General features: G+C 36.9%; 1 protein-coding gene across 2 annotated transcripts in view; it reads right to left on the bottom strand.

Annotated features, from left to right (window-relative positions):
- macrod2 (mono-ADP ribosylhydrolase 2) overlaps positions 1 to 17,652 on the bottom strand; it is a 561,583-nt gene that overhangs the window by 31,041 nt on the left and 512,890 nt on the right. For both annotated transcript variants that reach the window (XM_084093701.1, XM_084093700.1), the window contains exons 10-14: positions 15,923 to 15,967; positions 13,345 to 13,401; positions 7,501 to 7,536; positions 6,794 to 6,838; positions 4,743 to 4,808 (exon numbers count right to left, since the gene is read on the bottom strand). In XM_084093701.1, the coding sequence (XP_083949827.1) occupies positions 4,743 to 4,808; positions 6,794 to 6,838; positions 7,501 to 7,536; positions 13,345 to 13,401; positions 15,923 to 15,967 (249 nt within the window). The remainder of the gene's footprint in view (positions 1 to 4,742; positions 4,809 to 6,793; positions 6,839 to 7,500; positions 7,537 to 13,344; positions 13,402 to 15,922; positions 15,968 to 17,652) is intronic.

The following is a 17,652-nucleotide window of genomic DNA, read 5'->3' as shown; positions in this document are numbered from 1 at the left end:
TTGAAATAACCTTATTATTAATAATACATCTTTTAGAATATTTGATTGAATGCTGAATGTTGCGCTTGTTCAATTTAATAAAATTAAAACTTTAATTGTGATCATTAAAATAATTGAATATTAAATATTTAGTGGCCAAGTTTTGCTGAATTATTATTAGTAGGCCTATATATAGCTCCCCCTGTCAATGATCTAGCACCCCCTCAGCACATGCGTTAAAAATTCTCTCACTATACTTTATATTATATTACCTTTTTATAAAATTACAAAAAACTAGTTAATGCTGCTGTGAGGGTTTCTAATACAGCGTCTGTGGGAGTGATGACAAATTGACATATATTTCTCTCTTCGGAGTTCTGACTGCCGTTATCCATCTCTCGCATTTTTTTTCCTCTTTTTGAAAGTTGTGAAAAAACTAGAGGAGTTTTTCTTTTGCTATTTGAGCAAATGGGAACAAATATTCTCTCATTCACCGCTATATATATATATATATATATATATATATTTTTTTAAAAAACATTTTTTGACCACCGAGGGCCGGTGGTCTACGAAATTTCCCGGTAGATTTTTTGGTCCCACTCCGCCCCTGATTGTCTGACTCCGGTTTGAACATAAACATTGACATTTTCAGTGCTTGTCTGTGTGAGGTAAAGGACACAAGCTGTTGTAGCTCCGCCCCCTGTGCTGAGAGCAGCAGCTCATTTGCATTTAAAGGAACAGACACAAAAACGATGCGTTGTTGCTCACCCTCAAAAAGTGACAACTTTAACATGATATATATAAATATCTGTGGGGTATTTTGAGCTAAAACTTCACATACACACTCTGGGAACAAGACTTATTTTACATCTTGTGAAAAGGGCATTATACCTCCCCTTTAACGAATGAGAATTAAGCCTTGCATTGGAGGTGGTGTCTTAAGGGTGGTTGCCGTGGGGAATCAAACCGGCTTGGCTAGCTTGTTGACGTTTGATAAAGATTAAATTGCTTGAAATTAATTAGAAACTGACCAGAATTTACATAGTTCAATGAACTTTACTCAAGTTAACTTTAGAGGCTTTTAGTGGGCAGGACTGCATTAAGTGAGAGCGACGAAGAAACAGAAACATGTGAAAAATGTGTTAGTTATAAAAAGAGGTGCATCTTCTGTCGTGTGGACACGGTTCCCATAAAAATAAAAATAAAAGTATGAGAGAGGCAAAAATACTCCACATTCAGCAGTCCCTTTTACTGCAAAAGCAATAAGCAGCATGAGAAACTGTTATAGTGATTTTATTTGTTCTTAAGAACCAATGTGAAATCATTCAAAAATATATATTAAACCTACTAAAATGACAAGAATCAATAAAAATGTGTTAAAATAAAAAACATTTTTACTGTGTCATTTTATGGTTTCTTCTGTTACTTTTGATATTTCTTTTGTTCTTAATAAGAGGCATTGTTCTTTTTAACCAATAAGAGATCATGCTTTTTATGAATTAGACTAACATTCAAAAGTTTGAGTTCGGCTAGATTTTCAATGTTTCTGAAAAAAGATTCTTATGTCCACCAAGGCTGAATTTATGTAATCACAAATATACTAAAATATTAATATTATGAAATATCCTTACATTTTAAAATAGTTTTCTATTTTAATATACTTTAAAGACTGGAGTAATGATGCTGAAATTTCAGTTTTGCCATTTTTTAGGCTCACGTGATCCTTCAGAAATCATTCCACTCAGAAATATGGTGATTTTCTGCCCAAGGAAATATATCTTATTATCAATGTTGAAAAGTTGTTCCAAATATCTTTCTAGTTATCAAACAATCCTGAATATATATATATGCAAATTAATTACTTAAAAATCATACAATGTGATTTTCTGGATTTTTGTTTTAGATTCTGTCACTCACAGTTGAAGAGTACCTATGATAAAAATTACAGACCTCTACATGCTTTGTAAGTGGGAAAACCTGCAAAATCGGCAGTGTATCAAATACTTGTTCTCCCCACTGTATATATTAAGCAGCACAACCGTTTTCGAATGTTTTAAAAGTCTTTAATATATATATATACCAATTTAATGCATCCTTGCTGAATAAAATAATTAAAAGTATAAAAAACGTACTGACCCGAAACTTTTGCAGTGTAAAATGTAGAATTGTAGTGTAGCCAATTCTTTCAGCCAATAAAATAATATTATGCTACATAATTTCACTTTCATTTTACTTCATTTTTATTTGAACTTATCAAAAAGAAACAAATGGTTACAGTTCAAGACTCCTTGGGCTTAGCTTTTTTAAACGTTTTATACTCAAATATACAACAAATGTGATGTTAGAGCTAGCAAATCACTGTACAGTCACTACAACGGCTAAGAAGTGTACAATAAGATTTAATAACTGTGTATATTCTGGGATGAAATATTGGTGGACCAGCTCTCAGATTATCTTGATGAGTTCTAAATGATGGTTTTAATGGAGAGGAAATAGGCGACCCATCGCTTAAGACCGAGCGGTATTAAGCCGCCACTTTGGGGTGAACTGGAGCAGCTGTTTCAGCCTAATGCCTTTAATTTGTGTTTAGGTCTCTCTCCCTCCCATTTCACCCCATCTCTCTCTCTCTCTTTCTCTCTCTCTCTCTCTCTTTTACAAGGGATGGAGCGTCAGAGTATCCATCTGTGCGGTTCCAGCTAACACCTGTGTCTGCTCTGGAGTGGGATACAAAGCCGCAAAAGACATCAATTTTGCCCTCGCCCACACACAAATACACACTACATCAGATGAAAGAAACAAAACAGGATTTAATGCACACGTGTCCACCCTGACTCCATCTGCGTGGAAAGTGTTTGAAGTCGCAGTTCAGAGGGACACAGACATGCGTTCACATAATCAATAGAGGAGTGGGAAGTGTGTGGGGTAGTTTGGCTGTTTGTGTGAGGCTCATATCGCACCACCTGGGCAATATGGAGCCCTGGAGGCCTCTGTCCTTCACTTACAGAAACCGAGACTCATGCAGCATCCTGCAGGAAAGCAAGACTTATATCACCCACACACCACCGCCCAAGGACTCTTGATCTCACTGCATCCCAAGAGGAGTCCAGATTGCTCACTTTATTGCAAATTTTTTAAGTAAATGTATTTCTGTGGTGTTGGAAAGCAGATTTTCGTTTACTTTAAACCCATGATGTCAAGACCGTTTTATCACTTACTGTCAGTGGTGCAGGTTTATTTGAATTTGAAAATGGTATTTACCTAATTTTAAACCACAGGAGGTAACAAACATTGTGGGTAGGGCTGCGTAATATATCACATTTACTGAAATATTGCACATATGCGTATTGTGAAAATTGTATGCTGGTTATGTCATTTTTTGTTTTTAAATGCACTTGTCACCTGAAACACACTTTATTATTTTTCTTTACTGCATTACATATTGTATTTTTTTCTTTATATTGTGCAGCTCTAGTTGTGAGTATAGAACAGATACATTTTTGCCAGCTTTATCATTTTAAGTTTCCTTTTTGGTTAGAGAAAGAAGATTAAGATAGATAGAATGAATAGATTAAAATAGAAAACAGTTATTTTAAATTGGAAACATATTTTACAATATTATCGTTATTACTGTATTTTGGATCAAATAAATGCAGGCTTAGTAAACATAAAATACTTCTTTCAAAACTATTAAAAAATCTTACCAGCACCAAACTTTTGAACAGTAGTGTATACTAATTCATTTTTAATATGTTATCCTTATGGCTGTGCGATTAATAGTAATTAGTTTTTGCTTTCGATTTTGGCTTCTAACGATTATGAAAACAAGATAATCTAGGTAAAACGATTATTGTTCTGTTGCCTCATCTGTCCAGCGCACCTTCCTTTCCTATATTGCGGTGCGCTTTTGTTCCTCTCTAAAAGCCCAAACTTAACATCCAAATCAGACAAATAAGTGAGAGTTGTATCAAGTATCAAGTAAACTTAGTAGCTTTATTAAGGATTCATCTATATTTAATGTGTACAGTATGACTATGCAATGTTATATGCAGTGTAATTTTACATTTGATTATTAATTTTTGTTGTTGTAGGCTGAATCTGAATACCCAACCCGATCTCACAACAATTCATACTAAGTTTACGAGGTACGAATTCATATGAATGACCTAACCCTGACCCCGCCCATACACCTATCACTGGGGTTTAGACAAACTGTACAAATTCGTACGAATTAGCCACCTCGTACTCGCTTGTACGTATTTGTATGAATTGGTCTTGAGATAGCGTTGGAATACCACTGTTAGTACATCTTCCTGACAACTTAAAACAATGTTTATTTCATCTGTAAATGTTATAATGTCTGTGTACTTACATTAGTTAGCCTAGCATTAGTTTTTGCTGAAGTATCAATAATTGTGAAATTTCAGTGATATTTAAAATTACTCGTATCGTTAAATAAGACTTTGATCATATCGCCCACTAATAATTGTAATAAATAATCGTAATTTCAATATTGACCAAAATAATTGTGATTATGATTTTTGCCATAATCGAGCAACTCTATGTTATCCATAAATTAGAATGAACTTGAATAAATGTTGTAAAAAATGGCTGTTCATTGTTAGGTAATGACACCATATGCATTAACTATAAATTGTAAAGTGTTATTCAAATATGACATAATATCTTGAGTCAAGATATTTGGTTGCTTGAATAACAACCAAAGATGGAGCAAGAGCTGGGAGCAGGCAGACTACATATGTTACCTTTATGGTCTTCCTTTGCAGGTGTTTTGTCCTCCTGGACCATGGGTTCATCATCAAGGCCCTCAGCTTAGAAAACAAACAAACAGAAAAAACATGATTGAGATATATATATATATATATATATATATATATATATATATATATATATATATATATATATGTAATATGGATTACATACATACATACATACATACATACATATACACACACACACACACACACACACACACACACACACACACACACACACACACACAATATATGTATTTGTACGGAGGCATTGCCTCCTCTCATGTCACTTTCCCCCTTTCATTCTCATTTACCCTCCACCAAACCCACTGCAGGGGGTCTGTTAAAACTCAATGGGCTCAGGGGAAGTAAGAGAGATGCGGCCTCCCACTGTAACTTTACCCGCGGTTGTTGCTATTGGACAATGTCATTTTAGAAAATGAGTGATTTTTTACATGTTTTAATGTCACATTTTGTAATATGGATTATTTTCTCATCCAATTTTTTGAGGAGGTATTGCCTCCCTTGCCTACTCGGAGGAAACATCCCTGGTACACACAAATTACAATAATACACACAAAATACATAGAGAAACATTCATGAATGAGCAAACAAAAGTGGAAAAACAATACAAATGTGTTTTTACATGCTGGTTTGCACTCATAGGGGAATGATTCATGTGTTGCAGGTGCTCAGGTAAATTCAGATTCAGCCTCTGTCTCTGCACAATCTCCAGCTCTGTCTCACCTGGTCTTAAAAATCTCACTGTTTTTCTTTTCTCCAGAGAGCATAATTGCAAGTATCTCTGGCTCTTGGGTTCGGCCCAAACAGAACACTTGCTTTGCATCCTCTGCCTGGCGAGACTACTATTAATAATTCTTATAGCTATACTGTCAATGTATGGGGAATCAAAATTTGGCAATAATGATGTCAAAAGCACTGGTACTTTGGTAATAAGTCGATACTCCTAACCAAAAACAAAACAGCGGCTTATGAGTGATCAAATGCGATTCAGAGCTTTGCAGTCAAAGGGACATTAAGTGCAAGCTCAACGTTAGCCATGCAGAGACAAGCTGTGGCTGGTTTTGTCCTCAGGTTTTTAACGTAAAGTTTCTATCACGCTACATGAATACCCCAGAGGGAGCCGGGCCAGCGCCTCTGAGAGTATGTGTGTGTGTGTAAGCGATCTGGTGAATCATTTCAGCGTGTGCAGTGGTGTGTGTCTGTCGGTGCACATGTTCTGATGTCTGTCTGTGTACGTTCGTGTGGATTGGAGCGAGGTGTCTCATTAAACAGATGCACCCCCAAACACACACATACACGCACACGAGCGTCACACTAATAACTGTATCTGACAGCCGCTCTCCCTGTCCGTAATGAGACAAGTTCAAGGACAACAGAGCCAATCCAGATCCTTCAGTGAATGGGTACAGCGTGACACATGAAGCGTAAAGACTGTGGAGAGACTGTGAATTTTCTCGCTCACTAAAATGTAGACTGCATGTGTTTGGGGAGATCTATGTATACTGAAGCACACAGCCAGACCTAGTTTGCATATTTACTGATTCTTGTTGTCCTTGACTACTGGATATTATGAAAAATAAGGGAGTATATAGTGACAGCATACATACAGTATGTAGGTGTATGACCATACACCTAAATACTGTATCTATGATGTCATAAATATGGATGAATGTCAAACAAAATGCAAACAAATGGTGCAAGGGCTTGTGGCGGTGTCAAGTAAACCAGAAAGTGTCCAAATATTTAAAATGATTTCATAATTTTGATATCGTGATATCGTGTTTAATCATTTAAATCCCTAGAAACTTATTTTGTTAGATGATTTGCATGAAAAGCATGCTATATTTATTAAAATTGTTTAATATTCTATCTAACGCACTTTCACAAATTAGTAAGTGTTTCTTAAGTATTCAAGGTTTAATGACCACTGTGTGGGTGAGCATAACCCCATTGGTGCTCAGTGGATCTTGTAGTGATCCAGACTAAAATTTAAGAAGAAAAAGAGAATGAAGAAAAACCTTCTAGCTTCTGGCTTTCCATCGTCTCATCAACATGGGATTCCTCTGAAATCAAAAAAGAGAAAAACTTAATGACAAGATTTGTGTCTTTCTTCTAAAATCCCCTTCTTAAAAGACAACAAGCAAGAAAAAAAATCATTTTTTTCTGGTCCTTTCATCAAACTGCAGTGGCTAATCCTATATTAAAGATGAGAGGATGATTGTTATCTAATCACTCCTGCTGCTGGCAAGCAGAAATGAAACCCCAAATTCATCTGTGAAGAGGAACAGGAAAGACTCCAGCTGATGTTTGATTATCAAACAAGTCTGTTTCTTAATGGATAACTGAGGACGAGAAACTTCAGTGTGATTTTGATGTTAAAATTTTATATTACAGTATCACAGATGATTTAATCCCATCTTCAGTTTCAACTATTTAAACTCATGATGCTGTTCCAGTTCACGAGTAAATTTTGTTCTGAATAGAACAAATTAACCAGCAAGTCAAATAAATCATGAAGTTCAGACATATTGCTTTTGCTCCTCAATTGCAGACAAGACAGGAACATTTTAATGTGAAGTGTCTTTCAGAAGAGACAAGCAGATCTGCTCTTCTTGCTTGTAAACTAGAACTACTCAGAAATGATTTTGTATCTGTTTCATACAAGGTCAAAGCCAGGAAGAACAAAATTCCCTTAGCTATAAACGATCATACATGAAAGGCCTACCTGTCTGGCTCATCATACTTTCATCTTCCTTTTCATCTAAAAAAAAACAGAATACAAAAAAATGGTCACAGATAAACATAGATGTATTTAGTGTAGACATGCATGCTGAAATGATTGTGTCACAAACAAAACAACAAGAAAAAAAGCAATGCAAAACAAAACACAATAAAAAAAAACTAAAACAAAAAGCAAAACAAAAATTATAAAAACACAAAGAGCCATAACAAAACAATAAAAACAAAACAAAAATCTAAGCAAATCAAAACAGAAAAACAATGAAAAAAACATGAGAAAACAGATAAAATCAACAGAAAATCTAAATCTAAACAAAACAGAACAAACAGGAGAAAAACAACAAAAAATAGGAAAAAAAGGCACCCAAAAAAGAAAAAGAAAAAAGATTATAACACACACACACACACACAAAATGGTACAGTATCATAACCCCAGTACATTGACGGGCATGTTAAAATGCTGTTTGGCATATTTATCTTCCCTCAAGATCCCAAATAAAGTAGTCGCTGTACTGCTATATGGTCATGTTTTACATCAAATATTTATAATAGTTCTGGCATGCTGGACTAATTTAGCACTTTTTGAAAATCTCTAGACTCCACCGAGAGCAGTCGCAACGGACAGCTAAATACTTCTCAGCTAACCCCACACAGAAGTCCCATGAGGCCGCTGCAGTGCTCCCCATGGGCTTACATGAAAGAGTCTATCCCAGGTGGGTTTAATTTTGCCACTTTAATTTTAGTCACTTTAGTCCTCTAAACTCGACATCTCCTTCTACCCCTCTCCTCTCTTCAGCGATATCCCGATACTCTCTCAGATTCTCTCTTTCTTTAACCCAGATTGGGTCTGGGATGAATTGGAAAATGAAGAGCCTGACACAAATGATCCGCTGTGCTTGACAATGACCATTACGCTACTGGCATAATTGGCTTTTTTAACAAGCTGGTGTAAGAAGCAATTTCCCAATGTCTGAGCAATTTATTTTCTCACCACATGCTCTTAAAAAAGAAAGAAAACAAACACAATGTGCCAAAAGACATTGGAAACCTTCATAAAAAGGTAACATGATTTGTTGTTAGTCTTGCGTCTAGAGGTGCTGTCAATCAAATGCAGCTTCACACCCACTGGACCTTCTAGACTTCATCCTCAATATTGATAAACCAATAACTGCAGATTATGATGTAGTGACATTTTATTCATTTAGAGGGCAAAGGCCTTTTATCCAGAGGCTGGAGCTCAATGTTTTACCCTCTATATGAATTATAATGTGGGAGGAGGTTAGTCCCCCTGTGGACTATACGGGTAATAGTACTTTGAGGACATAACTTAAAAATGTTGCCTGCACAGGAAGGAAGGAAGAAAGAAAGGAAGGAAGGGAGGTATTAAGGCATATTCAAATAAATGGTAACCCACAATCCTGTGCGTGGGGTTAAGACATAGCATCCTCTTCTTGCTAAAAAGGATGACATGCACCATTGTATTTGATGGTATTCTTGTGAGGAACCTGAAGATAAATTGGATTCTGAAATACTAAGATGATAAATCTTCTTAGTTTCAGTGCGAGATCATATGGTCACCACGTACGCCAGTGAGGGATGTTGTGTATAACCATGGAGACAAAGCCAAATTATTCTGAGAGACGAGAACTAAAATGAGTCATGCATGCTTTCACGATAGCCTCTTCTAAATGGGAAGTAGCTAAAGCAAAGTCAAAGTAGTTAAAGGTGAAAGGTTTAAAAGTTTCAAAATATGACTAAGCTATTTTTATGACTTAAAATATTGTCAGCAGTTTTATTATCTTTGCCTGCAAGAGAGACATTGAAATAACCCAGAGAATTCACATCCATCAAAAATGACGTCTTGTCTATTATACATCCGCTCAACAATAACTAAGGTGAGCAAAGCCTGAGTACAAACTTTGGAGGGAGATTTGAGGCTGTGAAAACGAGCATTTGGTGTTGTTAATTTATGATTTTATGAAGCCAATATGCTGAATAACGACATGAACCTCAATGCAGCAACCAAGCAGTGAGTCATTCCACCAGCAGATGGCAGTAGTGTAACAGAGTTCAAATGACAGCCGCACGCATAAATGAATGCACACGTTCAGGAGGAGGACGCTCGCTTGCATACAGGCAGAAACACTTCTGTGAGCTACAGAAAATATTTCTAATGCCATACATTTAAAGTCACATTACTATGGATCTGTAATCATACAGAATAGTCAGAGCACTTCCTCCCTTCACACTGTGGGGAATTCTCCTTCCTGTCAGTTAGGCACTCTGAACACAGTTCATGGTGAAGAAAACCGGCACCATGAAAAATGTATGAGACTTGAGAGAGAAAGGTGAGCGAGAGTGTCACAATCAACAAATGCTGCTCAGCGGCCTAGAATCTCCCTTCTGTGTGTGTGTGTGTGTGTGTGTGTGTGTGTTGGCTTCCACTATAAGAGCTGCACGTACTGTAGCTCATGCGGTGCAGAGTCTTTTGATTCAGTGTCTTGCTCTCTGCCAGGGTCGGAGCTTAACGGACGTGTTTCAAGCTGTGCAAAACTGTGGACTTGGAGACACTTAAGCCACCATCCACAATATACAATTGTAAAGCCGCCCACCCTCGGTATGAATGCATCATTGAAGCTTTCTGTCGCTTGAACCCTCCCGGCCTGTATTTCTTCCCATCCTCTTGTTCTGTATTTTTTGCTATTTCATTGCCTTTATCTTTCTCTCACATACATTCTTCACACACATTCTATCTTCATTTCTGTCAAACACATTTGGTTCATATAATTGTTTTGTGAGCCTCAATGGCATGAAAAACATTTACAACGTGAGCGCGATAAGAAATTATGTAAAATATATTAAAATGCTCTAAAATAATAATAATAGCAGCAGCGCAAACAAGGTAAAAAGGCAATAAAAATGATAAGAAGTGATGCAACAAAATAAAATAAAAATAAAAGTAGCAACACTGAATTTTATAAAAAATAAAATATTTATTGCACTCTAAGTTTTATTTCAGCTTTCTTGTGTAAATATTCTATTTTATTCTAAAACTAAATTACAATAAAGTAAAAAGAAATAAAAATTAAAATACAAACATTAGATTAAAAACATAAAGCATAAAATAAATATCAATATGGCAGTCTCCCTGGACACTGTAAAAAATATATTTTATGATTTTAGTAAACTAAACTTAATTTACTGTGTTTATTCAATTTATTTGTCCAATATATTTAAATGTAAAAAATAAATAAATAAATAAATAAAAAATCTCTCTCAAATTTTTGGAGTAAGTAAAACTCAAAAAAGCTCATGCAAAAAAAATAAAAAATAAATAAATAAAATATATATATATATATATATATATATATATATATATATATATATATATATTTTTTTTTTTTATTTTTTTTTTAAATGCTATTAATCTCTGAAGGGGTAAATCTTTTTTTAATAAGGGAATAATACAGAGAGCACCTATAAAGTCTTAATTAATGAGGTTAAACTAAAAGAGCATAAGACTAAAAGCGTTATGAGCATAAGTTTAGAGATGTGGATGTGCTGCCTTTTATCCCTTTCTTTCCTCCACACACAGACGTGTTCTCTTTTTCTCTCCCTCTCCAAACATGCCCCTCTGCCTTCTACATCTGCTGAGTACACAGTTAACAGCTCGACCCGATGCTCCGCGTCCTGATTCGCCCATCTAACCTGTCACCTCCTAATCTCTGAAATGCAGCATGACACACACGCTAAACATACACTCACTTCATAGGCCATCTGAAAAGCTTTCCGGGGGCGCTAAAATGCTCAGTCCAGTTCTGTGAACAATCCTTCTCATTTTCTCCACACACCGATCCCCCCATGTATGGATTTCACGTGGATTACATCACAAATCACTTTATCCCCCAAGAACTCTGTCAAGAAGTCTAGTCTCTTCAGCTCGCCGGCTCTCTTAGGCCACAACCCGACGCTGATAGGTCGGATCGAACGGATTCTTCTGCGTGTCTTCACTAACTGAGACTAAACCCGGCCGCCAGCCGCAGCTAATGCCCTCGGAAAACCCCTTCAGTCTGTCTGTCTCTCAACCAGAAAGTAGAACCTCTGAGATTCGCACATTCTTTCTCTGTGAAGGAAGGCAAGTGGGAGCTTATCTGGAATGAGGTACTGTTTTCCTTTACACTCCTCACAGGTAACCCGTCGAGGAACACGGAGAGAGAGTTCCAGATCAGTGCTTTCGGGGCCAGTTGTCCCCTGAGCATGTGAATGTATGAAGTGCTGCTTAAGGGAGAACAGCACTAATGTTTCTCTGTCATTAACGGGCTGTCTAAAAGGCCCTCTTGCCATAACCTCAGTTAGAGAGCATCCCCCTCAGGGAGAGCACTGAATGTGTAATACAAAGCAATATCCCACCACGGCTGTATATCAACTTCCACTGTTCGTGAAAAACAAAGTTGCGGCCGGCGGGAATCCGATAGGCGAGCTGTAGCTGCAAGCTTTGGCGCTAAGGTAATGTGCAGGAAAAGCTCATTTTCCATGAATCAAAAAATGATTTCAAAAACATATTTAATGTGCCGCTGTACCTTGTTCTCTGAGCGACACCGCATTAGAGCGAGTGCATTTGATGTTGGCGACAGCACTAGAGGACGGCTGTGGCTAACACCTGTGGATAAATCATAGACTGTGCTGCTTTAACACACTTTGTTCTGCTCCTCACTCCCTTGTAGCAAGCGCTGTTTGTTGTTTGAGCTTAACTTCAGCAGAGATAGCTTTAATGTTGACGCCATCCCGTGAAGGTTAAACAAGGGGGTTTGTGAATGGATTAGCTCCCATTAAGATCAGAGTTCATATATGCTAGACGTTATGAAGGTAGCGACGCAAAATACAGTCTGAATTTGTGAACCTTGTTTAGACATACCCTTTTAAACATTTACAGCTTCCAGCAAAAATTAAATACATTTAAAAAACAAACAAACAAATAAAATATTTAAAATAAATAATTTATTTAAGTAAATATTTTTTTTAAATGCATTTAAAAACAAACAAACAAATAAATTATTTATTTAATAAAAAAATAAATAAAAGTAGTATCAGTATTTTGGCAGAAACTATAGTAAATGTTTGTAAGGGTAGTCCTGGAATATGTTTGTTATTTAGAAGGACAACATATGGCAGGTTGTATCAGTTTACTAAAAAAAAAAAAAAAAAAATGACTTCAAACAAATGACAAACAAATAAATAATTTAAAATAAATAAATAAATAAATAAATAATATTAGTAGTAGTAGTGGTAGTATCAGTATTTTGGCAGAAACTATGGTAAATGTTTGTAAGGGTAGTCATGAAATATGTTTGCTATTTAGAAGGACAAAAGTATCAGTTTACTGAAAAAATGACTTCATTCTTTATGCTGCATATTGAAGAGAGATATCAGCCTGGGGAAATTTCCCCAAATACATCAGTGCTGCCTGCTTTAATATTAAAGAAAGAAAGAAAGAAAAACACCCATCTACACCCCTCTGGGCTCTAAGACAAATGGAGAAATTGCGGTGTTAATAACCTGCTACTCCCCTTCAGTATACAAATTTAATTATCTTTGGTCCGTTTTATTGAGAAGCAAGTAATTGTCAGTGCTACAACCAAAGAGGCTGAAACGGCAGAACTCGAAAGCTAATGGCTCCTTCAACAGGTTTCCACACCCTGGCAGAACAACCCAAAGAAACTTCTCCTTTTAGTCTGATTTTCCCTCAACAATGGTTGGAAGAAGGGAATGCTGGGTGATACGGACTTTGACAGCTGAACTTACGATCACAAGAACAGAGATTTTCTCATACCTTTTTTATCAGCATCATCGTCATCTTCTTCCCCTCCTTCCATGGGCTGCGTGTTACCTGTCAAAAATCATCATACCACTCATGAGAACTTTAATCCAAAAAATAGATGTTTCACATATAAAATAGTAAAATAAAATAAAAATAAATTTATGATTTTACAGTATCAATACGTCCTAGCAATAATAATGAGCAAGCACCACCTATTAACGGATTGCACAACAAATATTACGAAATATAGTTTGTAGTTCTCTTTTATCTCTTCATAAACTAAAAAAAAAAAAAAAAAAACCTCTATTAATCTCAGAACTGAAAACAGCACCTGCCAGCTCACCACAACAACAAAAAAAGCATCTAAGGTTACGAGGCACAGATTGCCTGTACTGAGCAGCACTGATAAGGGTGATATGAGCAGAGGAATATCCTGCTATTGTGTCGCAGGCCCTGCTGGAGTGCACACATGAACCGGTGATTCTGCATCAACAGGGGCTTTTGTGTGCCTCGGCAAAACCCAGCTGATAAAAAATGGGGCCAGTAAAAATGTAGTGACAGAGAGAGGGAGAGAAACAGATTGATTGATAGAGAGTGGGAGAGAGCTGATACAGGGGGGATAAAAGGAAAAAAAGGCTCAATTCCTTGTGAGAATGGCAACCATTTGAGCCTTTGAATTGGTTCCAGAGAAAAAGAGAGAGAATCAGAGCCCCGGCTAAGTGAAGCGCTGCTAAAGGCCAGGGCTTGGCTGCCAGTCAGACATTCACTGAATGAAACTGGGGCTAAGCTAGCCGAAACTGCTGGAGCAGGAAAAGCAGTGTGCTCTGAGCTACTGTGTGTGTGTGTGTGTGTGTGTGCAGATGTGATGCATGGCGTGTTGTGAACAAGATAGAATACTGATAGGTGTTGCCATGCCGGGTCATCCCGGTCCAGTGTTTACAATGAGGTACAACAGCGTCCACAAAAGAGGTGATTGGTCTCCCTGGTTTTGTGCAGTAGTAAACACCACCACACAAAGCCACAACCCAAGGACTCACAGCAGTTCCGAGGGCTATTAGAGGCTTGTTGGATTGCTTCAGAATACGGTTTTATAACATGGCTGTAAAAAACGCCTGTTCTGGATTGGATCTGGTTTTGATGGCCGTCTTAACTTACAGATACAGTCATTTGAACAGCTTCTCACATTTGTAGTAAAAATCACAGCATACAGCCCTGTTTTTTTCTTTTACTTCATGTCGTTGAGGCATGAACATGTTCTCCTCTAAGATGCTTCATTTAGCACTCCTTTCACCCCTCTGTATTTTCAATCACCTAACTTTTGTGGAAACGATCAATGCTGGCCTTGTTACCTTGCCAGGAAACTTCAATCTTATAATTCCATGAAGTTTAAGTGACTGTTGGAGATGTTTGACCTGGGTTCAGCCTTCCAGCTCAACAATAAACCTACTGTACTTTGTTAGTTATTTTAACATTATTATATATTATTAGCATAGTATTTATTAATATTTTGTTATGGATTTTATTATTATATTTTCACTTTTCACTTTTCGTTCTAGTCATTTTTAGTAAGTTTTGTGTAACTTATTTTTTATTTCAGTTTTTGTTGAAGTAATTTTTGTTCCTAAATTTAAACTTATTGCATTTCATCTAGTTGATAAAGCAACATTTATATTTTTTATTTTTTATTATTTCATTGAATATTTATACATATTTTTATTTCAATTAACAAAAAAAACATTTTTTTTTTATATAGTTCTAGTTTCTACTGTAATCTGACTGAAACTCTAGTATAGCAATCTCAAGGACTGGTATCATCCGACTTGTACTGGTTTTGTAGTCCAGGCTAAACCTAGAGATAAACCCAGATTAGATAATCACTGTACTCAGTTGTCTTTTTGACAGTCGCTTAAGCAGGTTTGGGAACGTTGTGGGTATGTAAGCTGGATTTAAGGGTCTAGCGCTGGGAATTAGCTTAGCACTGAAACATTTGTAATGCTATACCTGCAGCCATGTATTTAGCTCCTGTAGCAAACACGCATTAGTCACAAAGAAACACCTTTATTTTCTCTCTCTTTCAAGGAGGCTTGCAGATGAAAACCTTGTAATCTTTTATGCTTTTCTGAAAGTCAACACAGTAGGTACCTGTAAGGTGATTTGCATCTGAATAGACCACCGTTAAAAGAAGACATGCAAAGCCAATTTGAATCCCATTTGATAATGTTTGATTGTGTCATTGCCAACAAGGTGGCGAGCGAGTCCGATTAGCTTTCCAATCTATCTAAATATGGTGCAAAACAATTCAGTCCTGCAAAAGCACAACGCCTGACAACCTTCATCTCAATTAACTCGCCAAAAGACCAAAGGTGTGCATGGGAAAGCCAGCAAAACTATTTCAGAAAATGCAGACTCTTGTTTTCTTGTTTATAGGCAATTGTAGAGCTGCCACCGACAACAAAAGGCACGATTAATCATGGAGCGAGCATTTCAGATGCCGTGGATTAAACTTCGTTGGGCTCCAGGATATTGGATGTGATAATTTCCCATCTTGTTTGCAAACGTGAACACAGCATTAGGAAACACTGTCACTCACCTTGCTCCATTCTGGCATCGTCTTCTTTCTTATGGTCGTCATTATCTGCGAGAGAAAGGAAGAGAAAACGGAGGTCAAAAGCTGCGACGGCAAGCCTGATATGATCAAAAAAGCAGCCTGGAGAGCGTGGATTTCCGTGGGCTCATCCCTATTAGCAGCGTAACGAGAATTTAGCAAAGCACTAATACAATACATTTATTTACAGAGATGCCCTCTTTGCGAGACCTCAGAACAGAGCTGAACAGGAAACAAGCAGGACAAGCATTGATTTTTACATTAAATCCAAGGTTTCTCTAAGGATTGAAAATATGTGGTTTGTTGAGTCCCCCAGGCAGTTACTTCTAATGAAAGCTGAGCAGAGACAAGGCGAGAGCTCGCAGTCTGTTTGATCTGGATTGATGTATTATTTGAGTTCAGGCTGCTATCAAACGCTCATCTGTGGAAAGACAATCGCGCTGTTTGATATGATCTAAGCAGCAATTAAATTCAGCATTTGGTGGAGAGCTGAGATTGTTTCAGCAGAGGTTGAAGGCTTTTATTCTTCAAATTCTGGGCTAAATAGACTACAGAATATGAGAAATGCACTGCCATTAATGATATTTCAGTAAACTTAACAACCGGGCTAAAGTCCTAGCTTGGGCAAATCAAATTGCACAGTTGTGGATGTGGCTTCATGTTGCTCTGTTTGTCTTTTACTTACTCATATAGTTTTCAAGGACGTGACTAGCTTCAACCAAGTGACAAATTCATTTGCAACAAAATACTGCAGACTTTCAGACTTGCATAGCAACAACTAAAAATTATAAATGTTTCTCCTCCCTTTTAAAGGTTGATTTATTTTACTAGAATATGCATGATTATATATTTTGCATTGTTTCTTTCCTGCGAGTGTGAACAGAACAGACTTGAGAACAGTTTTTGGGTCACTATTTATCCATCAGCCAACTAGTTTTAAGGTGATTTTCTTTTATGTTTTAGATTTGACATTTTTTATTATCCTTTTAAAATAGTATATATTTTAAAAATGCATCTTAAACATCTGCATGCTCTTGTGGTCCATCTAGCTCTTTTCAACGACAATGCGAAAAAAGACCAGAGACTCACTTTTGACTCCTGACCAATCCATTGAGAACCACGGATCTACAGGATCTGAGTGATTTGACCGGACTGTAGGTAAAAATACCTGTATTTCAGCCATCTGTCAGCTAAATATGCAGGGATCAACATTCCTCCAGTGCTCAGCTCTCTCTCTCTTCTCTCATTCCCTCCTGTAACAGGTCCACTGTTCTCTTTAACTTGTTCTTTTTTCTTTTCATCTATTCTTTTTTTTTACACTCCCAGCTTAGAGTTCTTGCCAAAGAAGTCAATATGTCCCCCGGATTTTGACTCTCTCTTTTTCTGCATGAGTCCCCTTTCACTGCTTATATGATGCCAAATCTACTGGACCTGAAGCCTGGAGCCTGCAGCTAAGGCTGTTCCCTGTCTGGTTACAGCTTGTTAGCCATCCCTGACGACTGTTAGCCATTACCACAAACCAAACAGGTTCCAATTCATACACCGCTAACTTAGATTATTAGATCTATTCTCATAGACTCCTTCTAGAAAACTAAATGTTTAAAAGAAACTCTAGCTAAAAGAGAATTTTTTTTTTTTTTCATAAAGCCACCATAAATTGAAAATGATTTACTTTGTTACTGCATGTTCATGGTCTCACAATTCATCGGTACATC

Source organism: Abramis brama (assembly GCF_963993115.1).
Source record: "Abramis brama genome assembly, chromosome: 19".
NCBI lineage: Eukaryota > Metazoa > Chordata > Actinopteri > Cypriniformes > Leuciscidae > Abramis > Abramis brama.
This window is presented reverse-complemented; position numbering and strand designations above follow the sequence as displayed.